This window comes from Aulonocara sp. 'chitande type north' Nkhata Bay, linkage group LG2 (assembly GCF_057382095.1).
Source record: "Aulonocara sp. 'chitande type north' Nkhata Bay isolate Kocher_YH1m ecotype deep benthic linkage group LG2, A_spYH_male_GT1.1, whole genome shotgun sequence".
NCBI lineage: Eukaryota > Metazoa > Chordata > Actinopteri > Cichliformes > Cichlidae > Aulonocara > Aulonocara sp. 'chitande type north' Nkhata Bay.
The window spans coordinates 18107370-18133433 of record NC_141345.1 but is presented as its reverse complement, the minus strand read 5'-3'; the positions used below and the strand labels follow the sequence as shown (position 1 = coordinate 18133433).

General features: G+C 42.5%; 1 protein-coding gene across 1 annotated transcript in view; it reads left to right on the top strand.

Annotated features, from left to right (window-relative positions):
• The window catches only part of gpc3 (glypican 3), a 128028-nt gene that overhangs the window by 58715 nt on the left and 43249 nt on the right, over nucleotides 1-26064 (top strand). The window contains exon 3 of the mRNA XM_086306813.1: nucleotides 13716-14401. Within this exon, the coding sequence (XP_086162939.1) occupies nucleotides 13716-14401 (686 nt within the window). The remainder of the gene's footprint in view (nucleotides 1-13715; nucleotides 14402-26064) is intronic.

Sequence of the window (26064 nt, the reverse complement as noted above, 5' to 3'; positions counted from 1 at the left end):
TGAGTGTTTGTGAGCCCTATTTGTGCCTCCGCGTGTCTCATTTGTGTGCTGGTGGCTGAGGCATGCACCGTGCAAAACTGGGATCAGCCTTAACAAGTGTGCGTGTGTGTGTGTGTGTGTGTGTGTGTGTGTGTGTGTGTGTGTGTGTGTGTGTGTGTGTGTGTGAGGGCACAGACAAGGGAGTCCTGTTCTGCTTGTGGGATGAGAAAGCTGCGTGTGTGAGGAAGCAGTGAAGAAGAGGAGGGGAGACTGGGGAGGATCGAGGAGGGTGAGGTGTGTCTCAGCCATTCAGGCGGCGTAGGCGTATGTCTTTCATCTCGTTTCTCACACAAACAACAAAGAGGCTCTGCAAGTTTTCCCCCCGTCATGTACAATACCCTTTCCTAACTCTCACCTATTTATAGTAGCACAGGTTGAGAAGTACCGTACACCGTTGCAGCATCACTTAATTAGGTGCTTGTTTACCAATAAACTCAGCGTGGCAAACGCAACTCAGAAACTACAGTGTATGAGACTCTTATATGACAGGTAGGAGAGGGAAACTGGCTTATAGTCAGCCTGGAGTGTTACTCTAGTCCTGGTAAAGGAGGAAAAGGACATTTTTAGTAGGTTTTTTAGGATTGCTCTTTCGTATAGTTAAGCCACATCACTAAGACAAGGAAAAACGTAAGCAGTCACAGATGCAAATTCAAGCACCGCTTGGTGCAAAGTCACAAAATTGTGGGAGGAAGTGGCGGAGGCTTATTTACATAATGTTTGCCAACAATCACATTGACGGTTTACACAGCAGCAAGACTCGCAGAGCAGCTGTGATGACGTAACCCGTAACCCAGACAGTGAAATGTAAGTCCATGTTTTTAAGAAGAGCTGTCGGATTTTTCTTCAGCGTTACTTTCTGAGAGGGAGCGCGTTAGTACCAAGCCTCACGTCGGAAGTTATTACCCTAGCTTTGCAGAAATGACTGCGAGTCCTTAGAAACAGCTGGCTTATTTCACGCAACAGTGTTTCCCACCCAGGTGGGCTATTGGTTCTTTAACGGGGCATGTAAAAAAAATATTTAGGCAGATAGTTGTAATATAAAATAAAATACAGATTATATTCCAAATGGGAATAAACTATAATGGAGCTTGGGGCGATTCATTTAGGAGCAAACAGGAGCTGCTAATTGCATGTTTTCCTGCAAGAGATGCTTTATAATGTTTATAGCACATAATTACCAAAAAATAATAAAATTAGGTTCAGAAGAATATTCTGGTGTTATTTATGTTTATACAGATTCTATCTATGTTTACAGTTTTCACAGGACTCTATGCAGTCCTGTGAAAAACTCATTATACCCCACGATTCAGTAGCGTACCAGCTTTTTCTGTATGACTTTATTGGTCTCTCACATCTGTTTGGAGGAATTTTGGCCGGCTACTCTTTCCAACATTGCTTCAGTTCATTAAAGTTTTCCGGTATTTAGTCATTCACTGCTCTCTTAAGGTCCGGCCACAGCATTTCAGTCGGGTTGAAGTCTGGACTTTGACTGGAACATTGCAATTGTTGCATGACCCACCTGTTGGACGCATGGCCTCACATGTGAGGAGTTCATGGTCAACTCAGTGGCTGTAAGGTGCACAGGTCCTGTGGCTACAAAGCAAGCCCCTCCACCACCGTGTTTGAGCAGAGTCTGATATTGTTGTAAATTTGCTGGGACGTCCTGTTACAAAGATTGTGGCATTTTGATTACACCAGACCAGCAAACTGCAAAAACTTCTGCTTTAATGGAGATGCTTGCACTTGCTGATGATCAGTTAATCAAGTGCAATGGACTAGCAGCACGTAGCTGCTAATCTTTCCCGGCGACGTCTCTGAACGTCACCAGCCTCAGTCCACCGCTTCTGAAGCTCTAAAAAGTCCTTGATGAACTTTTCTTGAAAATCCTCCCAGGTCTGCAGTTATTCCCGCTGCTTGTGCATCTTTTTCCTCCCACATTTTCACGTTTTTAATTTCGCAGTAATATGCAGCACTCTGTAAACAGCCAGCCTTCACAGCAATGACCTTCTGTGCCTTTCCTTCTTTGTGAAGGGGGTGTCGATGAGCATCATTTGGACAACTGTCAAGTCTGCAGTTATCCCGACGACGGTGGTTGTGTGCAGTGACCTAGACTTCACTGTGAGATCTGTGATGTTTGAGTATTATTATAAAGTGAGATACTGCATTTTAGCTATCAGCCATCATCAAGAATAGGACAGAAAAGGTTTTAAAATATTTCACTTTGTCTGTAATATGATTTATAGAATGAAAGTAAAACATGAAAGTTTACCTTTTTGAATTAAATTACAAAAAAATGAACTTTTTCTCCTAATGTAACTGTTTAAAACGCTCAAGTGCACATCAAATAAAACTGCAGGAATATTGTTTAGACTATAAACTCAGGATAGTCATCAATACATTAACAGTTTACAGGTTTCCACAGTTCAGTCTCAATGTGAAACTTGAATCAACATCACTGACCAGCGTCTGACTGAAGGACTACCAGACATCAAAGCGGACCCTATTTTCCTGCTATCACCGCCACATTGGTTCCAGCTGCTGTGCTCTTTGACGTGATGCAACAACGTATTTATTTTCCATTACCGCTTTACCACAGCACATCAAAAATATTGACACTGCATGATTCCCAATAAATTAGCTTAAAAAAAAAGCCCCTGCAGTCTCCTCCTACGAGTGCACCAGATGTCCTGAGATTTGGGGATTATGCCAGTTTGTGAAACAAGAGACAGAAACAATTAATCTCTTGACCAAAGAGGAAGAAGGATTCGGATCTCAAACAGTCGGATTGTTGCCTATAAGCCCTTTTTAATCTGAAGCAATTATTTTCTTAAGCACGATGACACGGCGGTTTGCAAATTATAATAAACCATCACATTCGGATTGATAAAGGGCATAAAAGCCTCTCTGGGTTATTAAAACTAATAAGCATAATTGGCACTAAATCAGGAAAACAACAGAGCAGAGACCCCTGAGTTGTGTTTTAACATCTGAAATATGCATTAGGCTTAGTACCCCAAACATCATTTCAGCAACAGACATCACAATCTGGTTAAAGCCTTTTTCCGGGACGTTCAAATGTGTTTTGCTGCCGTAATTGACTACAACATTGCATCTGGTGAAAATCGTCATTCATGGTGTGTGGCGTGCAATGTTCCTTTTAAATTTAGCAAGGTGATGAGAAGGATATATTTGGAAAAATATCAGCAGAAAGGATAAACAACAGACCTCAGACAACCGAGAAAACTGGCTCCTCTCATCTTCTAGAGATTGTGTGTGTGTGTGTGTGTGTGTGTGTGTGTGTGTGTGTGTGTGTGTGTGTGTGTGTGTGTGTGTGTGTGTGTGTGGTCTCCAGAAAGTTTTATTACCAGGGCTAAAGAGAACTTTGAATTTTGGAAATGGTCAATGCTCAGATTCTGGAGGAAGAGTGAAAAGTATCAGGAGTATCAAGAATCTGAGGTCTTTGAAGTCCAGTGAAGTTTCTGAAGTCGGCCATGTCCTCTACTAGTGTCCACTTTGCTTTATCGAGCCTAAAGTCAGCCCAGTCACCTACCCAAAGAGTGTAGAGCAGGTCAAGCTTCCATCTGCTGACAGAGTTTATACTGATTTTCTTTTCCAGCAGGATTTAGCATCTGCCCAAAACTACTGCTAGCCAAATCGACTGACCCAAAGCCCACAGAGACTCCATAGAGTGAAGGAGAAGCACCTGACCCAATAATACAGACGAGCTCAATGAGTGTTGGTGTCTTGAAGAAAATCCCATACTTTATCTTTAGTGAAGGCTTAGCTGAAAATTTGGGAAACATGAGCGTCCAAGGTTAGCTTGCCTGCTGTTATTTCACAACAATCAAAGTTCTGTAAAGTCAGGCGTTTCTCCACCAGGATGAAATGGCCAGAGTCCAGTGGGAGAAGGTTGTGGTGCTGGAAACAAAGCTGTTGGCAGATTGTTTCTATCTCTCCATCTTTTCTGCTTCCACGGTTTTCAGCAGCAACCAAACAAAAGCCTGGCTTCTTGCCTCTGAGCTGCCTGTGTGGGATGAAATACATTGAAGCACACTTGTTGCGAGTTGTGTTCACATTTTGACATATAACCTGGTTTGTTCTCTCGCTGACACATTCAGCAGACAAAGCTCAACAGAATTTCACTTATTTCACTAAAAACTTTATTATCATCATGTTTGCCGACGGCTGATGCTGCACCGATGCTGTGAGCGCTGCAGTGCTGCTGAGAATCATCGTTTAGTTTTCGAACAGGTGCAGAGACCTGTTCGATTGGCCACCGCGTAGCAACCACCTGTCGCTGGGGAAAAATTAGTGTTGTCCCACTGGTTGCGAGTGGTTGCTGTGAAATTGATCGCTAGGTCAGTCACGCCAGCCTAAGCGTGTATTCCCCGACCGAGGCCCCGACACATTCACCTGTACTTTGGATTTTTCAAATAAAAGCATAACCGACTGATTCTCCTGCCCTGCTTTGTTCTCTTGGTATTTCTATACTGTATTTTTTAACAGCTTGCTTTAGCAACTTCTTTTTAGATTACACTGTTAACTTGGTTCTTGCATCACAGTTTCTCTAAAGGGTTAAATATGTCACTTTTCCATCAAGTAAGAAGAAAACACCCGAAGAACATGAGTATTTTCTTAGAATTGAAAGCAGGCAGCTAAATGTGTGCATATACTGCCAAAAACATGGGCTGCGAAGAGAATGAATGTCGTGAACTCTATTGAGACTGCGTGTAAACCGAATTTGTCTCAGAGCAGGAGAATAAGCAGCGGCTTTATGATTTTTAAATGAGCCTCTCAAAATGCTGTCTTAGCTCATTCACCTTCCTTTGTTTTTCCTGGCATCCAATTTTAGTGGAAGCTTCTCAGCGGATCTTTCAAACACTGTTGTTAAATCAGCATAAATCTGTAGCCTTTGGCTATTTCCTGCTGATATTTTCTCTGCACTTCCATGACCTCTGCGCACCCCACCCTCGACTGTGTATTTTAGCTGTGATACCTCCCACCTCGGTGACAACTATATCGATAAGCTGAGCTGCTGTTTCTGAGCTGCAGGGTCCAACATTTCCTTTCCTTCTTGAATGTGAAGACCTGCAAGAAGCCCAGCTTGTGCCTTTTCTTCCTCCACCACTTTTTTGTGCTAAATTGTTTCTGCTAAAAAGCTCCATATTTCCATGTCCTACATCAAAGTCTGTCAGCATGTTCCTTATCCTCGAGGCCACCCATCTTCTCTCAAAAGTGAGATTTTACACTCCTCCTGCAAAAAAAAAAAATGTTGCAGCCATTTTTCCCTCAAAGTTAATCATTGTTGGGCAATCAAACACACCTCACACTGATTCAGTGTTTTGAGTCACATCTGAACCCACGTTGACAAACCGGGAGAAGAAACACTCCTCACACTGCACTCTGCGGCTCTGTAATGAAACTGTCATCGGTGTCCTTCAACCCACATGGCTTGAGGCAGTCAATTACAAACACGATCACACGCTAACACACACACTCAAAGTCCATTTGATCTCATGACAAAGGATGGGAATAAGTCGTCTTCAGGCAGTCCTGACACTATAATAGTGGCATCGTGCAAGGTGCATCATTATTTTCAGGGAGAATGTTCCACATATAGACGAGCCAAAATTAATTATTAAAGTGGCAATGACCTGGCCTTTAATCTTTTATTAAATTCAGCTTGTAATAATTAAAAAAACCTCATCTCATTTGTTCACACACACATACAGAAGGTTAGAGTGGGACTTCATGATAGCTCGAGCAACAGGACTGTAAAGTGTCAGAGCCTCCAACACGTGTCAGGTTAAAACCTGACGTGTTTTAACTTTATTATTATTATTTTTAATCCACCGAAAGTTATTAGTCTGGGTTTTATAATTAAGGAAGCCTCCTCTCATGCAGCCTCACTATTTCCCCTCACACTGTGCACCCATCTGCTTCAGAACTTCAAAAACACTTGTTGAAATTGAGCTGTTCAGCATTAAGCCGATGCATGGGCGTAATGCGGCGCAAGCATGAAAACTAGCATGAGGCTGAATGAGTAGGAGTGCATTCATCACGAACCACAGGATCTACTTAGAGATGCATATTGGATTAATAGAGCTCGGATGCTTAATTTGGAGTGGAGTGCTCGCGCTGCGTTAGTCGTGACCTCTCTCATCTTCGATCAGATGTGGACGGACGGGCTGCGGGCTTTTTATCCGCGGCCTTGAACGGCAGCCCCAGAGAGCAATAACGCCTATGTTTGTGTGTTGGGTTGTGTATGTGTGTCCTGTCTCTGCGTCTCGGTCTGTGCGCTGGAAATGAATCCATTATTGGAATAGCCTTTCACTCAAGTATCACTTTTCTGAGTGGTAGGATTCCTCGGGGTCCGATGTGTATTTTGTCTGCGAGGCGAGCGTTTGATTGGGGTGTCAGGTCTCTCTCACCCGTGGCTGAGTTTTGGCGAGAGGAGTGCGACGTGTCTCACAGCTCTGGCACTGCTTGACTCCAGATGCCTTTGAATGGAGCTTCAAAGCTCGCCTCCCTGAATGTTTCTCTCCACACGTTCTGGCACCATTCACTGAACCCCCTCCTCCTCCTCCTCCTCCTCCTCCTCTACCTCCCCTCCAGCTCTCAGTTGTGTTTTTCCACTTCACTTTTGCCCTCGCGTCCTTCCCACCTCGCCGTGTCCTCTATTCTGCTGCACACCGTGTCCTCTGACAGCGCCTGTTTGCCGGTTAGAGATACAGCACGGCTCAACTTTGACCTCTGCATTGGAGGCCAGTGCCAGAGATCAATGGAGTCAATGGTGACAAGCAGAAATATGGAAGCACGGGAGGAAAGAAAAACTGGCTGCTGGCGTATCTGTATCACCCAGGAACAGCAATTTCTATCTCTGTGTGTCTAATGCTTCCTGTTTTAGATTTTGATGGTATAAGAAGAAGTAATCGTGGATGTGGTTTATTGCTCTTGGATATGTTTTCCAGTCAATGACATGATGTGTTTCTTATACTTGGATAGTTCTAATGATATTTGGCTGAGCTGTCAAAAAGGAGGCAGGCACAAAGCACACACAGATGCTACTTTTATTGCAGATTTTTTTATGGCATTGGCCCCACTTCTGAAGGTGAAAAACAGTCTACGCTCCACGACCCACGTTTAAAAAAAAACAACCCACGATGAATGGAGAAAAAACGCTCCAAATTGAATTCGAAACACATTTCACGTTTTAACCGTTGTCGTCTGCACCCATCAGCCGCGGCTTTATTCCCCAGCAGTGGCACCTGTGGGGAATAAAGCCAACAGGTATGATAAACTGAGTGGGAATATACACTCATCTTAATCCTTCACAACTGCTTTCTTTTTGTAGCTGTCACAGTAAGTAAATAGTTTTCCACTAATTATCCCAAAGCCGCTTTAGATATTTGTCCTTTTTTGCAATAAAGTTGATATTCTTAGCAAATTAACCAGAGCTTAAATGGAACTTGGTAAGTGTGGAAAAAATCTTTTGCATTAAAAATTATTAAAATATTTTGTGCTCTGAGCTCCAGTGAATCAGTTTTCTTTGTTGTTGTGCTGTTTGATGAGCAGACCTCTGCTGCTCTTTGTGAATTCAGGCAATTGCATTTTACAATGTATTAAAAAACCGTGGCTGCCATACATCACCATGGCTGCTTTCCAACTCTCAGCCAACCAGGTAAAAATAAAGTCTGATACTTGCCAGCTTATTTTCAAACCAGTGACTTCTATGCCTGACCTAGCTTGGTGGTTCTCAAACTGTGAGACCTGTTTAATAGAGGACAAAGTCTTTGCAGGTGGGCGTGGAGAAAAATACTGAATGTACACTAAGTAAGCAAACATGGCTGGTAATTATGAACAAAAATTTGGGGATGTAGAGTCTATGCATATCATATGTACATATGCATATATGTACATAAACATCAAGCTTTACATTTCTTCATGCTTGTGAATGTTTTCATCCTTCATTGTGCTCATCATCTGAACTCTATTAGCGTAGCTTGGCAGGCTTCACTGTTTAAAGTGATTATTATTTATCTTATACTGAGCCACTGTGAAGCCCCTGCAGTTCCTCTGTCTGAAACAAGCCAGTATGGCTCTCCTGCCTTTTAGTCATCTTCTTTCTGATTGTCAGCCCCTTGCAAATACACATGCTGCTATAAACCGAATGCTATAAACAGTCTGCATCCTGTGCTGTGGATACATCAATGGAAAGTACAGTATGTTAGGCCCAAACAGAGTTGGCCCTGCTGTATGGTGGAAAACTTCATTTCATCTATTCATACAATGTCACCTTCAGCTTTTCAAACCAGCCACCCTGTGAGAGGCACATGGACCTGTTTTCTCTAGTGGCTCATACCCAGTGTTACATTGCAGCAGAAGGACGGCACACAAAGATGAGCTATGCAGTGCGCCCCGACTGTGACAGCAGCAGCAGAAGCTTGGAAATCAATATTTGGTATGACCACCTTTATTCTTCAACACAGCCTGAGCTCTCCTAGCTTTCTTTCGCCCTGTCTGAGTTTTCGTGTATTTTGTATTTTGCTTGAGTTCAGCAGTAAAGCTGCTGTTTAGTTCAAATCCTGTTCTGTGTGTCCTAACCTGCCTGGCCCACAGAACCACATGCGTAATTTTAATTTTGAAATAGTCGTCAGTATGAATGGAGGAAGTCAGAAGAGAGGTCTGTAAAACACAGCAGAGGCTCTGTCATGGTTTGGGCTGCACTTCTGCACTGATCTTGTCAAAACTGATAGAATTATGAACACAGAAAAGTGATCGACCAGATTTTGATCGACCATGTTATAAAATCTGGAAAGCATCAGATTGGCAACGGCTTCATTTTTTAGCATGGTAATGATCCCAAACTCACTGACAATGCAATAAGTGTAATCCTGGAACACTATCAGTCAGTCAAAAAGGAGCCAACATCCAAAGAAAAACTTGGAAAGAGCGTCAGAAACCCTGGAGAACTATTGCTGGCTGAAGCTCAGGCTCCTCAAATAAATAACAAAAAAGAAATGAGAGATGACAAATTTTGCCAATTTTTTTTACTGAAATAGAAATATTTGAGAACTATTTTTTCATTAATGCATCAAATTATGAAAAATATCTTTTAACTGTCTCAGAACTTTAGAAGTAAAGTTCTGTTTGTGTGTTTTTATCCAGCGCAGCTTGGGACTGCTACCTAGATTTTAACCTTCAATTAATGTAGAACAGATAACGATTATCCTGAAATAATAAACCACATTTTCAAAAAATATACACAGAAGTAAAAGTGCTGTATATTTTTTTCAGTGGATCCGAGTGGACTGTATGAGTTTTTGGAGAAAAAAACCCCCAAAACAAACCTCTCGAGTTGTTTTCTTATTAGAAACAGACTACGAGTAATAAAAGCAGTGTATGAATTTTGTTTATTTTACTGCCTAGCTGGGAGGAAACATTAGCTGGACGCTCACAGGGCAGCAGTTAAATGAACACAAAGAAAAATCTGTTAGCGTGTGTGTGTATGAGTGTCCTTACACCTGACTTACACCTTGCCATCCCACTATGGTCCGCCAAATGTTCGCCCTCGCTGTCACCACCTGGCTGCTGCTGAGTGCTCTGATTGCATTGTGCGCGGCTGCGTGTGGGCACGTGCGTGTGTGTGTTTGTGTGTTCGATGAGGTGCTCCCTAACAGATGGAGTAACCTAATACACCTCTCATTTCTACCCCGCTGTCCATTGGCCCTCATGGTCTGCTGGTGATGTTATCAAGGCCTTACCAGCATCCTGCCTGCTTTGTTCCTGGAATCAGCCGGCCCCGCCCCGCTCTGCCTCTCTGCCGCCGTCCCGTAAAGCCCCGAGCAGATGCAAACGTACAACAATCCCGCAAGGGGGAAAAAAGGGCTGTCAGGTGGAGCAGGTCTCAGGTTACCTGAGTGCAGAGTGCTCTGAGTGAAACGTGCCTGGAAAATGCAGCGCACTGTTTACAGTCAGTGAACAGATGCTGCTTTGTTGTAGCTCATAAAATCACGACTGAACGTCGACGCTGCTGGGAGGTGTCTGTTAGAGTCAGCCTGCGCACGTGCTTGGTGCACCCACAGACACATGATAAGACAGTTGGATCATCACCGGCCCCCTTTAGAAGCCCAATCACCTTACATCAAAAGTGTCACCGTGGCACCCCCGCCAGTCCTCTGTCTGCGTCCCGGACAGGTACGGCTTTGTTAACGGGACCAGGTGGCAGCGACTCCTCCATCCGTCTCCATGGCAGCTAGAGGTGAAACTCCATCAGCCAAATGGATTAGTCTCATTGGCTGGGTAATTTATTGATGTTTTCCTCTCAGGGGATAATGGGTGTATGGGCCGCTGATTGATGAGGCAGCACGGTGCATGTCTTTGCCTTCGCAGCGTGTCAACCACAGGCAACGGTCAGCCAAGCCTGGTACGTTATGAGCCGCAGATTTATGTACTTATACGTAACGTGGAGACTGATGGGCTCCTGAACATCAAATATGCTTATTTGACAGGCCCTTCATAGATTACGGGAGCGCCTGTTTTATGTCAGAGCTGCAGTCACTTAAAGGCTTTAGATGTCAGAAAGAATTTACCTCATTGTGCCGCAGATTTATCAGACTTATTTTACTAATAACATGAAATGTGTGATACTTGATCGCTGCTTAATTTGGGATTAATGGCTTGAAATGCACAGAAACCAGATATTATGAGAAATTCGCATAGTAGAGGTTTACTGGACCGCATTTAGTCAATCCGACATGAGCATTTCAAGGCCTGAGAAAGATGAGATGCCCAGATGCCTTGGAGTAAACAGGTGGTCTGTCAGTAAAAGGCCTTCAGTCTCAGGAGAAACAGCTTTCCAGCAGCCTTCTGCCTCCATCCCTGACGCTCACAAAATGAATGTTACTGCTAATTTTAAGCGTGACCTAATATGCTGCTCTGGGCTCCTGCTCTTGTAATGCGTGCTCTTGACCTCGTACACTTGTATCCGGCGTGTCACAGGTCCCCGACATACGGCCCCATTCCCCTCCATTAAAGGATACCTGATCCCGTCCAGGCTTTCACCGCTGAAAGAACGTGAGGAGCATTTGCAGGAAATGGGCTCGCAATGGTTCATGCTATGACCCCGGCTACTCAGAGCCATTGAATTGCATTTATGAAGAGCCCTCTAGTATTTCTCTTTACCATCGCAAAGTGGCTCTCCTCTTTACGGCGTGAGAGATGCTACAGGTAGCGGCTGAATTTCAGGGTTTGATGTGGGTGGATTTTTTTTAGAAACCGCTTTGTGAGCTGGATACATTTTCTCACTGCCTCCACTTTTCAATCGATAACCAAATATCTGCTTGTTGAAAACTTTCTGTGCTCATCTGCGAGTTCTGTGTGTAACCGTGTGTGTGTGTGTGTGTGTGTGTGGGTTTGTTTTCCCTCCTTTCAGTCTGTCTCCTTGTCTCAGCTGGCAATCTGCACATCTGCCTCTTCACTGATCACAGAGGGAAGTGCTTCACAGACACAGCAGGACAGCCGTAGAGTGAAAAACCAAACAGATGTGCGCTGCTCCTGAACATCCTCCAATGCTTTTCTTAACCTTTAGGCAGCCAGCGACTGTTCTGCTGAGCGAGCAGGCTGCTTACATACACATTAGACCCTAAAGCTGCAGTTTACTCCAGCCTATGATAAAGTTTGCTTAAACAGGTTCAGTATTTTATTAACTAAAGCTGGCTACTTACAGGGTCGTTACTTCACAGGATTCTCTTTAGCCAGTTAAGGCAGCATATTTCAACACTTTCAGCATTTTAAAGTTGAAAACCAACTTTTAAACTCAGGCTTACAACCTTGAAACATGGCAGTGAAGCTATGCAACATCAAAAAATGTTCTAATATTTCCTGTTATTTCCAGAGCTGAGCTTAATTTTCCCCGTACAAAGGCAAATACCTTGTGCCGCAATGAACACGATAAACCGGGACCAGAAAGATTAAAATGATTCAGCAGCAATTCAACAACACAAAAAGGTGGATTTAGTGTCAAATTATTAATAATAATATGCTCTGATCTGCCTGCTAGTGTGCAGTTTGGTTGCCATAAAAGGGCAAATAAGTGCGCTGCAGACATTCATTCATGCTAGCAAGTAAACCACAATCTGGTTGTGCTATATTTGTTTATCCTTTGATCTGAGACTTTGACAGAGAATCAATTTCTTCTTGTTTTTTTCTTCAAAATACGTTTCTGTAAATTAATAAATTGAAATCGCTGAGCCTCAAAATGAGTTGAAACATTTGCAGCTCATATCAGTGTGTTTTCACCTCACTTCACACCACAAATAGCAAAGCTGGATCACTTCGGGCCTGCTTGCATTTATGCATTAGCTGCTGTGTTTCGAGTCCTACTAAACATGGGAAGAAGAAATTGCACTCGTTTCTAAGGTTTTACATATCGGATGATAATAAAAATCTTAAAACGAGGTAAATATAACCTCAGATGAACAAAAACACTGTGAATGTTTAATTTGAGGAACGAATGTGTTTATTCCTCTGTGAGAGTTTACTTAGTTTACAGAATTCATTTCAATCATAGTGAAACATCTCATATATATGTATTTATATCCTCATGTGGATTTGTTTACGCATACACAGAAAGTCACATTATGTCCTAAAAACAGAGGAGTTAAATTGTTTCTCAACGCCAAAGCTCCGCATAGGCTTCACTGACCTCAGGGAGGCATGAAGAAAAACAAATTAAACTATCCAAGCAGGGAAAAACGAATAACAAAGATGAAATGGCTATTTGTTGTAGCACATAAACCAGTAACTTCCTCTAATGTTCCCTAAACCACTGTTTTTCCTCTGCTCCTCACAAAGCATTTGCAGCAGTCACTCCCAACAAAGTGATATAGTGGACTAGCCGTGGTATAAATGGGATTTCGGGATCTCACGCTATTCTCCCGTCCAAAGCTTCATTTCACTGAGTCCCGGCTCCCCTGCTAAGTTCAGTAATGGAGCTTTAAATCCCCTCTGTTGTCGGGTCCTCACTCATTTTGCAACTGGGTCGATGATGGAGCTCCCGCTTCTTGTGCCACCTTGTTGATAAGACTTCACTTTGTGCCTTGAAACGCCACTGATTATTTTCTCTTCTCACAGTGGCCCCTGCTCCACTCCCTCCTGCAGGTTTTGAATGCTTTTCTCCTCACAGACATCCTTACGGCCATGCCTCTCACACTTGACTAATATATTGACGTTACTGGTGTCTTTTTACGATTCTGTGAGCTTTTTACAGACCGTTGCTTTGTACTGTGGAAAGGTCAAAGCCAGAATCTCACTGTTTATCTATTGGAGAAGCTCGTTTGAAGCCATCACCCGTTACTGTAATAACACGCATGTGTTCGTGCTTTTCCTCAGAGTGTGTGTGAGCACATTAGAGGAAAACAACAAATGGAGAAAAAGTGGGAAAAAGGGAACGCGAGGCTGCGCGTGGGAAGTTTTCCCTGGCTTTGATCGTTAAGGATAGGATCTTTGTTTGGGGGAAAGCTTCTGTTTGCGTGTTTCATGTTTTTGAGTTAAGCTGATGCCTGTTTGCTGAGAACTTTGAGGTAATTGTAGTGATTATTAAGGCGTGACTGAATGAAATTTTTGAGCTTTCAGAAGATGGCCTGACTGTCACCCTGTCTCACTCTTTCTTGCAGAGGCCTTTGACCTGGTGCTGCGCCACGGACGTAACTCCACCCTGACGATGCTGAAGTCAGAGTTCCCGACTCTTGCGAGCGGTGCCCAGAGCTCTGTGGGGCAGCTGTTCCTGGACATGTCGCTTTACATCCTTGGCTCGGACTCCACAGTTGACCACATGGTGGCGGTGCTCTACGGCCGCCTCTTTCCGCTCACGTACCGCCGCCTGCTGGGAGGCAGTGGCACCTCAGTGTCCGAGGAGTGTGTAAGAGGAGCTTGGAAGGACTCGGGAGCATTTGGTCCTTATCCTAAACTGATGATGACTCGACTCTCTCGCTCCCTCCTGGCCACACGAGTCTTCCTGCAGGCGCTGAACCTGGGCATCGAGGTCGTCAACACCACAGACCATCTGCGGCCCGGCCGAGAGTGCAGCCGGTCCCTGCTGAGGCTGTGGTACTGCCCGCACTGCCAGGGCATGCTGGGGCCGCCGGCCTGCAGAGGCTTCTGTCAAGCAGTGATGCACAACTGCCTGGGGGGAGCTGCAGAAGTGCAGCCTCATTGGAGGAGCTATATAGATGGACTGGGGAAGTTGGCTGGTGCCATGAGGGGAGAGCAGGATATGGAGGCTGTTGTTCTTAGACTGCCCACAATGATTAAACTGGCTCTCAAACACGCCGTGAATACCCGCAGCCACCTGAACACCCTGGTGAGTCCCGTACACTAACACACGTACACACTGTAAGATGTGCTTTTAAACTGAAGAGGAATAAATCCAGAGCGATGTCACAACTTGGACCTGCTTTATGGTCATCAAATGTGATTTGAGCTTGGTATTTATCATCCCTCTGCAAATGCAATGTTACTTTCTCCGTCTGCATTTGTTTGTATTCCCAATAAAACTTTCTTCGAGTCATCACTCGAATATGAAATTTGCTGCAGGCCTGATAAAAACCACGCACAGGGCCTTTTATTTATTTTTTCGCTTGTTGGTTTAGCTTTCCAGCCCCGCATGCTGCTGCCTATTTAAATGTTAAAGGTCTGCAGTATGGGGGCTCTGTTGTTGAAGTTACAACCTGCTAGAAGTCTGGTCTTTCATCTGAAACCCTACCAGAAAGGTCCCAGCAGCTTACAATACTTGCTGCTAGGGCTGCTCAATTAATCGAATTTTAATCACGATTACGATCTGGGCTTTCAACGATCATTAAAAATGACTGAGCCGATTATTAGCCCCTCCCTCCTGCTTTACTCTCGCACTGCTCCGTGTGGCAAATCGAGCGCACACAACAATTAAGAGCAGCGGTCCCCAGCCTTTTTTGCGCCACGGACCGGTTTATGCCCGACAATATTTTCATGGACCGGCCTTTAAGGTGTCGCGGATAAATACAACAAAATAATACTAGTACCGGTACCGAAAAAAATGAGATTTATTCATAACACATGTGAAAATACCGAGGAAAACTGAGTTAACGATAAAAACGATAACAAAATAACGCTGAAAACCGATAAAAACCCTGAAAACTATACATTTCACACCTGAGCCTCAACTCTCGCGGCCCGGTACCAAACGAGGTAAAAAAAACTTCAGTGGTGTGGAAACATTATGGGTTCGCGGAGTCTGACGTGGATCAAGTAGACATAGAGTGTAAACTTTGCTACAGTGTCGTAGCTGCACCACAGAGCAACACTGCAAAGTTCACTAAACATAGATGTTTACATTTTTCATTTATTTTTTATATTGCGAACATTTGCACTGTTATCAGTATTTGCATACTATTTTATATTATTTTTTGACAATCTTTAAAGTCATTATTCAATACATTGTTATTGTTAAATAAATATCGTCAAATAATCGAGATCTCAATTTCAGTGAAAATAATCGTGATTATCATTTTTGCCATAATCGAGCAGCCCTAGTTGCTGCTTTGAACACTACGAGATGAGATGTTGCTAATCAAGGCAGCAATCATCTCATTTTGATCTCAGCAGGTTGGAAGAGAACACAGCTACAAATATCACCTCAGTTGTGGCCATGAGACGAAAACACTTGATAACCTTGTTTATCTGGATTTTCAGTTTCGAGATGATTTGAATAAATTTCTCTGAATGTTGTTTATTTGCTTGTTTTCTGGCCTATAGCGCATAATCACTGCAGTCCTCTCACTGAGCCGACCCACTTTCCTTCTGCGCACATTAAAAGACTGCAAATGATTCATTTATATTATTCTATAGTGTTTTAATTTTACCTGAACTCTTGGTATACCTATAGCAGTAATGTGAGAGTCTACATATTTTTTTCACCTTTGATTTCACTAAATCTCTAATCGTGCGAGCAGAGATTCGGTGACACCTCCCGCTGTAGTATCACACTGATAGTATGTATGCTTGTAACCACATTAGACCCGCTGAGTCACATCCTTTTTCAGCGTTCGGTGCTGAAGAAGACAGGCTGAGACGTTTCTTCTGCCTAAGACAGCAGGCTGCAACACATTACTTCTCCACATCCAAAGCAAAAATGCACTTTGGGTGGAACTGCATTAAAAGGAGAAGCAACAAGCAGGCAAGAGAGGGATGAAGACTAGCACGTATCAGACAGATGCTCCCAGCACGTCTCTCTGAAACTTGTCTCTCACTTCTCAGCAGCGGTGACCCGTTATGTGTAGCGTTAACTGCAATAAAACCATCAAGTTGGTTCTTAGCCCACATGCGAAGTCAGACAGAACTGCTTATGAAATATGAAAGGCCCTTTCTGCTGGGGTTACAGAGCTGGATGTGCTTTTTCTCCTGGATATCTGCTGAACTTTTCACTCTCACACCCTGAATCCCCACAGTGACCAGGTTTTCACTCTGAACCCATCATTTATTAACGCACAGGTTGACCTCACTTACTCTGCAGTGTGAGGGTGTGGCTGCATCTATGAATCACTGACTTGTGGGGGAAAGCTCACTTTCTTCTGTGTGTGTGTTTGAGATGGATTTTTTTATTTTTTTATTCTTGTCTGTGGTACTTAAGACTCCAATTCAAATCATCATGACGTTACATTGTGTTTATGAGTCTGTGTCCTGTATATGAGGCAGAACGGGGCTGCTGTGACAGTGTATTCACTGACTCGGTGAAAAAGTGTGTGTGTGTGAGAGACAGAGGATGTGAACGTCATCTCGCTCCTTTCTTAGTGTCACAGAAGGGACAGAGCTATTGTCTCTCTCAGGGCTAATTGTGTCACACTAAAGAGCCTCACCCAGAGTTAAACACCTGAATGAAGGACCACTAACTACAGTGGTGTCAGGGTTTTTTCACCTGTATAGACGACCTGCTGAGCTTAAAATTAACTGACTTTAAGCATAGCATGGTTGTTGGTGCCATAAACAGCTGATCCACTGGGTTTTTTCTTGCACTACCATCTCTAGGGCTTACAGCGAAAGATCTGAAACAGAGAAAACATTCGCTGAGCAGCAGATCTCTGGGTGAAAGTTTTTCATGCAGAAGTCAGAGGAGAATGGCCAGATTGCTTCAAGCTGAGAGGAACAGTAGCTGAGTTACCACCTTGTTTGTAGGCTCTTCTACATACTACCAAGGTGTGCAGAAGAGCATCTCTGAACACACAAAACACTGAACCTTGAATGAGAAGAAGACCAAACTGGGTGTCAACTAAGAACAGGAAACTGAGGCTACCATTCACACAGACTCATCAAAATTGGGCAATAAAAGTCTGATGAGTCTCGATTTCTGTTGCTACATCCGGGTGGTAGGGTCAAACTTTGGCATGAAACATAAAAGCATGGATCTATCCTGCCTTGTATCAGCGGTTCAGCCTTCGCCTGGTGGTTTAATAGCGCAGGCGATATTTTCTTGGCATACTTTGGCTGCCTTAGTATCAGTTAAGCACCATTAAAATACCACATTCTTCCTGATTATTGTTGCTGACCTCGTCCATCCTTTTATGACGTCAGTGTACCCATCTTCTGATGGGCCTATGCACCATATCACAAAACTCAAACAATCCCAAACTGGTTTCTTGAACATGAAAATGAGCCCTATGGTGAAAAAGCTCCCTCCCAACAACCAACAAGCAGCTTTATAGTTTATCCTGTTTGGTAACATGTAGAACATCAGCTATAAGAAGAATGATAAGAGAAAAAGCGAGAAGCAGTAAAAAAGTTTTTTAAATGAGAAGAATATACAGAATTGCAGGCAGGTGACAAACATGGTGACACCCAGAGACAGCTGTGGCTGCAGGGACTGGTTTCATGTTGTCTAACCAGCTGTGCGGTTCTTTTTAAAATCTTGATGGAATTTCTTCAAGGTAGTTAAAGATGACCGTTTTGTGGTCATTACACTAACTTTTTTATTGTCACCCCACAAAACAAAAACAAATGCATGCACTATTTCTTTAATTACAAATTTTGCCACAAGATCACATGATGACGAGGTGACAGCAATTTAAAAGGTTGAAAGTAAATCGTGGACATAAAGCGTGGATGTAAACGGCAACATGATTGTTTGGATGGATTTTCAGATATGATGTACCTTTGAAGCCCAGTTTTCACTATAAATGAAACAGATGGAAAAATTTGAATTTTCAGAAATGTTTATTCGTCATGGAAACTAAAACTGTTGGCAGAGCTGTCAAAAATGTAACCTGAATTAAATGGTGACTTGTTGGGGATAGATTGATTGTCCACCACAGCCTATCAAAATCATTTGCAGGGATACCAAACAGGAAGTGAGTTCATATCACAGTAATGCTTTGATCTGTGGGTCATGGATTTGGGCGCTTCATTTACAGAGGAAATATTTACATTATGTGGCGATTATTTGGCAGTGCAGTAATCATTTTGCCTAAAATAGCGCAGATGAATCCTCAGACCAATTCTCACCAAAGTTATCAGATTGATTTTAGATGTTTATACAGCATGTGTCTGTTACAGCCAGTTGAAATCAACACCAGATGGCCTAACAGGAAGTTTTTCATCTGCTGGCACCAAACTTGGAGCATGGACTCTGCACTCTTACTGGGGTTCTCCCAAACATTTCATCATCTTATAATGGTGGGGGGTTATGGCAGCTTACAGCCATGCTTTTAACATGATCAAATAAAACTCGCTGCAGCTGCGTTATCAAATAACTTTGATTTCTAATCTTTTTAAAAAAATCACAGCCGTGGTGATTTTTTCACTAAGAGGAACCCTTAAGTAATATTCTCGTGATACAATATTTTGTACAACAGCCTAATGGATCTACCGTGCCTTGTTTTGGGGTTTCATGTGATTCTACATGTGGTGCAGTTGTCGTAGCGATCTCACACTTAACCTTCCCGCCAGTCAGAGTGCAGACCCCTGTTACTAAGGGCGACAGACGGATCGACCCTATCTGAGTAAGAGAGTCCTCAAGGTGCAAGAGAGACATCTCTTCTCCGCTCTGCGAGCTTGAAACATGTAACTCTGCTGGCGAGATGACCACTCATCGTCCGCCAGCCCACTCCTTGGCATGTTAACATTCATTTCCTCCAACTCCAGCGTGAATCAGCCAATGTTCAGAGAGACGGAGAGGGCAGCCAAGAGCCCTGCAGCTCCAATCTATTCCCCTGTCAACTTCCCACCCTTCTCCTGGAGTTTGATGTCATCCACCTCCGTCTCCACATCTCATCCTCAACATCCCCCCCCCCCCCCCCATTTATTTCTTTTCCTCTCTTTTTTTTTTTACGCACTGCTGTGAAAGACGATGCATGATTTATGAAGCTCTATTTTTACCAGTTACCGAGGAGAAAGAAAGGAGAGAAAGAGGGGACAAAGAGACGGAGAGACGAAAGAATAGAGTGGGAGGGGGGAAGTGTGTGAAGAGCAAGCCAAAGGGGAAGGAGGACAGGAGAGTGTGGAGGAGACATCCATCACCCCTCGACCCCTCGGCTGAAAATGAAGACGGGAAGTAGGTTGAGACAGAAATATGATGGATCTGACCAAGATTAGAGGAGATATACTGCGGAGTACATGACTTATGTGTTGTTATACACTCAATGCAGCTGGGTGCTTAGTTTTAAGTCTAATATCAAATAGCTCTTTGTGTGCCTGTTGCAGTTTTTGTCAATAACACACTCTTTTCATCAGCTGTCTTTATTTGGTGGCTTTCCCATTGTGCTCACACATATCAGAGGCAGATCAAATCACATCCAAACTGTTGCTTCAGCGAGAAAACAAGAAAACTAATTAAATCTTCGCTGCATTTTTATTGCCTATTAATCCGTTCGAACAAGTGCGAAACTACTGCAGAGAAACAGGAAGCGCAGCCAGCTCTGAAACCGTTGATACCATCAGAGCCAGCATCCAGCCAATCAGATTTCCAAACGCTCCAACATATTTCTAATTTATCAGCTATTTCTTAGTTATTTATCTAGTCGTGTTTAAATATTTAATTGATGCATAATTAATAAAAGTCATGTTTAACTGTTCAATGCAAATTATAGAAGATGATTTGGGATGTTTAAAGGTCCCAGAGGGATCATTCTGTAGCTTAACACTGTAAATTATGATAGATTTTTATCACTCACCAGCCCCTTCTTTAGATACATCTTACTAATACCAGGGTTGCTTTAAATCTTCACACCACAGGTGGTGGATTTTGGTCCATACTAACATGACAGCATCACACTGCAGATTTGTCAGCTGCACGTTCACGATGCAAATCTCCTGTTCCACCACATCCCAAAGGTGCTCTGTTGGCTTGAGATCTGTGACTGTGGAGGCCATCTGAGTACAGTGAAGTCACCGTAATGCTGAAGAAACCAGGTTGATATGATTTGAGTTTTGTGATATGCTGTGAAATCCTGCTGGGAGCAGCCATCAGGAGATACTATGCATAACGACAAGATCAGCAACAATACTGTAGTAGGCTGTGGCATTTAAAAGATGGTCAGCTGGTACTACGGGACTTAAAGTCTGCCATGAAAATGTGGCCCACACCATTATACCTCTACCAACCTGAACATTAACACAAGGTAGGATGAATCCATGCTTTTATGCTGTTTCTGCCAACATCTGACCATACCAGTCAGATGTTGCAGTGTTTTCCCAGTCTTCTGTTGTTTGGTGAGCCTGTGTGAACTATACTCTTAGTTTCCTGTTCTTAGCTGAAACGATTGGCATCTGCTGTGGTCCTCTGCAGCTGAAGCCCATCTGCTTCAAAGTTTGTTGTTTAGAAGCTCTTCTGCATACAGCAGGGAATGCAGAAGAGCATACAAGCCTCGCCGCATTCTATCTATTCTCCTCTGAGCTCTGACATCAACAAGACATTTTCAGCCAGAAACTGCGGCTCACTGGAAATTTTGTTTTTCAGACCATTGTCTGTAAACGCTTCTGATGCTCAGTTTGAACTTCAGCAGGTCATCTTAAATCCACTGATGTGCTCTCATGTTATTGGCTGATTAGATCTTTGTATTAATAAGCAGTCAAACAGGCATACCTAATAAAGAGGCTAGAGAGTGTGTATCTGTAAGCCATGATAAGGAAGCCCAGCAGTTGAACTAAAATTCTTCTTGTGCTACTGGTCAGCCATGTTGGAACATGTCTGAACTATTTTGAGCTGTTTTAACTACTAGTTGAATTAAATGAATTGTGTGCAGAGTACCAGTCAAGTTTGACAAACATTAAAATGTTCCACTGACTTTCATTAAAACAATGTTTTTTCCACACAAGTTGAACTTGTAGATTGCATCAGACCGAAGCCGTGGCTGGAAGCTCTGATAGGAAATCTTCTGTGTGTTCTTGCTTATTGCAATGACCTGAGCAGTGGTCAGATTATGCAGAAGTGCCTACAGACACTGCGTTTAGGGTTAAAACATCAAATCTCATATTCTGTTTGGAGGCTCATCTGTTGTCATTGATTGGCTGTAACAGATAAATGGCTTTGAAAATCTAAAATCCGTCTGATAGTTTTTGTGAGACTTAAAGATCAGTTGTTAAAAAATTGTGGCCTTTTTGATTCAAAGGGGAGGTCACATCAATCAATTTGACCAGATACAAGAATTACTTCCAGCTAATTAACACCTTTCCAGTTATTGCAGCACCCTCCAAGTAGTGACGTTTTTTGTTTTTTTGATCTAGCAATACAAAGTTTGCTTTTGCTAAACTGCAGAACGGCTTTGATTGTGACCTCATTTCATGTCTGCCACTTTTCACTGTGATTGTGATTGGCTGTGTGTGGCTCAAAAATCGATTTGATAACTTTAATGAGACATTTATGAGGCTTGCTCTGAAGATCTCTGTGCTGGTTTTTCTAAAGATTGGGAAGAAAAATTATGATTTTTTTTCTTTTTTCATGAGATAAAATGTGATGGAAATGCTTTGAACTCTGCTTGATCCAAGGAGCCCAACAGTACCTCGTTTTTGAAAACTAGGCACATGGTTCAATAGTTTAACTCCAACCGAATGGTGATGCCGGGGTGCTTGATGTGCATACATGAAAAGAATTAAGAGACTGTCCACAGTTAATACTCTTTATTTTCAAAACTCTTTATTATATGACTCTGGGTGGCTGGATTTCAGAGAAATAAAAAGGAGGAAGAAGATAAAGATGAATAAGAAATGACAGAAACAGCGGCGGGTCCTGTGCAGGCTTTTGTTTGTTTAGCTGAGCTTTAATAACAAATGACTAATTCTCTAATTTAAAAATTAATCAAAACCAACTCGGCTTTTAAGTCTAATTCCCTTTCTGGTCATCACTTGTATGTTGTATAATTATTTATAATATGGATACAAATTTCAATTTGAACAACATCCTTCTCACTAAAGAGCCATTTATCAAATGCTTTCCCCATGCAGGCAATTAGCTCCTCGTTGCAGGGGGCATCTATCACATTTCTTGGACTTGTTTTCCATCTTACTTGAATAAAACATCAGGATTTACACCCCCCCACACCCCCCCCCCCCCCCCCCCCCCTTGATCTGCATTGGGACAGTGTTGATAAAATCAAAAATACATCATGCTTTAATAGCTTTTCACAGTCTCCGAATGCTTCAGGAATAGTAGCACAGTGAGTGAGGAGTGTGAAATCCATTTTTCCAAAGAGTGTCTCCATACGCGTGATTCACAAACAAGTTTCATTTTAAATTAAACTGTCAGCTGTACATTATCTGTTTTAGACATTAACATCCTCCTTTCAGCTCAGCGTTTAGTCACTTGTGTGTTTTTAGCACTGATAGTTTTGCTACGGGATTTCTGTGTTCACTGGTCCATGTGCGCTTTACATTACTGCTCACATTTCCCACACTTCACCTCTGGCTCAGAAAGTCCCAACCAGAGGGTACATGTACCCCCTGGGGTACCTCTGGAACTGCTAGAGGGTAGACTGTGGAGTAGCTCAGCTAATTTGAAAAAAAGTAAAAAAAAATGCAACACAGACAGTATATGTGGGCAATTTCACCAATAGGTCAGCATGCTGGAACTTTTAAAATGATGCTTCACCTTTGAAAGATATCTGTAGATATTTATACGGCACACATTACAGTGAGAGCGAGAAACAGGAGTCAGGAGCAGGAGTGATGCTAAGATAGCACGAGTGTAGATGTCACAGGGCGTGCGGGAGATTTATGAGCTCAGTTAGCTTTAGAGCATCTCCTCTGGTATAATGGCTGATAACCATTAAGGAGAGAAAAAATAAGAAGAGGTTCAATAGTAGGATGCTTTCTCTTCTCAGAAATCTCAAAATGGATCATGTTCTAAGTGGTTAAGGTTTTGCTGTGCTAGCGAATCAAGCTAATAAGTCAGCCTCGGGCATACAGCGGAGCTTTATGTAATTCCTAACATTGATCACTACAACAGAGAAACACGGACCTGTGACATGTTTTTGAAAATTCTTTTGAATGTGATCATAACATTTTCTGGAAACACACGTGAGCTACTGAAATCCTCCTGAGATCACAACAGTGATATCAGACAGAAATGAGAAAATCTGACAATAATAAAGAATAATTAATAATAATAGAAAAGTGATGATTTTTTTTATACATTTCCACTATAAAATAATGTCAAAATCTACGTACTAACAGTTCACTGTAAATTAATAAAAGTTCATCAAAATGCAAGAAATTAAGTAGAGCCCGACCAATATATCAGTCTAATATTAGACATTTGCTGATATGTCCGTATCGTACAGTGGCCCTGAGAGTCCAAACGGACTGCAACTTAAGAAAACACCAGCATTAAGAAAAACGCTGCAAAAGCACACAAAACACAACGGAAATAGGAAAAAAGAGATTTCCAAAAGCACAAGGGAAGTGTTTCTGGGGAGACAATAACCTGACGGACCAGTTGCAGGAACCAAAACATGCTAGGTAAGTATTTTTTAATCTGATGATTCATATAATACTGATGACGGATTTTTAGGCTAATAGTTAGGCTAACACACTTACCTCTCATCTTTTCTTTCCTCACAAAACCGATAGATCCTCCACTTCTGTGTCTCCCAGCGCAACTCTTAGCACATTTTGGTTCCTGCAACTGGTCCGTCGGGTTATTTTCTCCCCAGAAACACCTCCCTTGCGCTTTTGGAAATCTTTTTTCCTATTTCTGTTTTCATTTTTTCTATTTCTGTTTTATTTTTTTCTATTTCTGTTTTACTTTTCCTGTTTCCATTTTTGTTTTTTGTTTTCCTATGTGGTGTTTTCTTAAGTTGCAGTGCATTTGGCCTCTCAGGGCCACCATAGTATCGGCATTTATATTGACCAATAAGCAAAAAAACTAAAAAGTTAAAGTAAGACAGGAGAAATACTCTTCAACCATGTATTAGTGACAATAAAACAAAATTAATTTTAAAATGAATTGTTGCATTATTCTAGTAAATAATTACACATAACAAATGTTAGGGGAAATCTGCTTATATTTCACGTGTCTACAAGAAAGCATATCAGAAAATTGTTATTGGTCTGAAAAAATCCAATGTCAGTTGAGCTCTAAAGTGGAGTGTCTAATCACCATTTAATATGTCGAATGAAACCTACACTCACATAAAACTACGCAACGTTAGCTCAAGAGAGAGGGAGAAAATGACACCAGCTGGCAGGACGGGTTAAACGATGCCCCTCTCTAACAGTTCATGCAAGCACAGGGTCAACATGGGCATGCTTATGCTGTGAAGGATTTGCTTGCTCACGTCTGTTGTAATTGTAACTTGAACATGTTTGACAAAAATACGTTTTTTTCTGTGCTGGAAAGAAACCAGATCAGTTAAAGGACGATCTCAGGTGTGACTGCAGTGTAAAGAGGAAAAGCTTCGTTCCTGACAAATCTGTTAAAAAAAGCCTCAGTACATGTTTTTCCTAAATAAAATGCAAGCATAACAATACATTTCCCCCCCGAAGCCATTAGGTTGCTTCTGTCATACTCATTTCAAACACAGAGCCTGATAAACATCAGCGTTACCGTGTGAGCAATTGCTTCACTGTAAAGCTCTTCCTTCATAAAATCCAAGCCTCTGACCAGATATATACAGATAAGAACCAATGTGAGCTGACGGGCTGTTTTCATTCTCAGAAAAAAAAAACAGGCACCTAATAAGCTCTCAATCGTTGAATTTTGTGCACGTTAGCACGTTATGGTTGTGATATGGTCTGGGAACATGTGGGTAATAGTCACAAACTAAGGCTACGTTCACACTGCAGGTCTTAATGCTCAATTCCGATTTTTTGATCAAATCCGATTTTTTGTCTGCGTGTTCACACTACAAATAAAATGCGAAAGCAAACGCGCTCTAGTGTGAACGCTCAAAGCGGCCGCATGCGCAAAAGAAGACGTCACACACAACGCGGTGTGTTTAGACCCAGAGCAAACAATATTGTTTGACAGATGGCCGTTAATATAAAGACTTCGGACTTCACGTTTCCCAATTTTTGCTTTAAGTTATTTTGTTATTTACATAATAATGTAGATAACCTAATAATGATCCTTATTGCTGTTTTAGAGAGGAGCGGTGCTTCAAAGGATGGTTGCAGATTTCTGTCAGAATCTGCAGATTATACAGTACAAATAAAATGTTTACGTTGTCTTCCCAACAGTTTCACTGACATCTACACTGGATGGCCAGGAAGCGTTCGCGATGTCTTCTCTGGCGCTGATAATTGGCTTCAGTCTTGTGTCGGTGACGTAAAAGGCGGATTTAATGCGACCTGACCGTTCACACAGCAGTCGCTTTCTAAAACATCGGATATGTATCGGATTCAGTACCACATACGAAAGTGACCCAGATCGGATTTGAAAATATCGGATTTGCGCCGTTCACACTGTCATAGCATGATCGGATATGGGTCGCATAGGGTCAGAAAAGTCGGATTTGATGCGCTTTAACCTGCAGTGTGAACGTAGCCTTAAAGACACCTAATCCT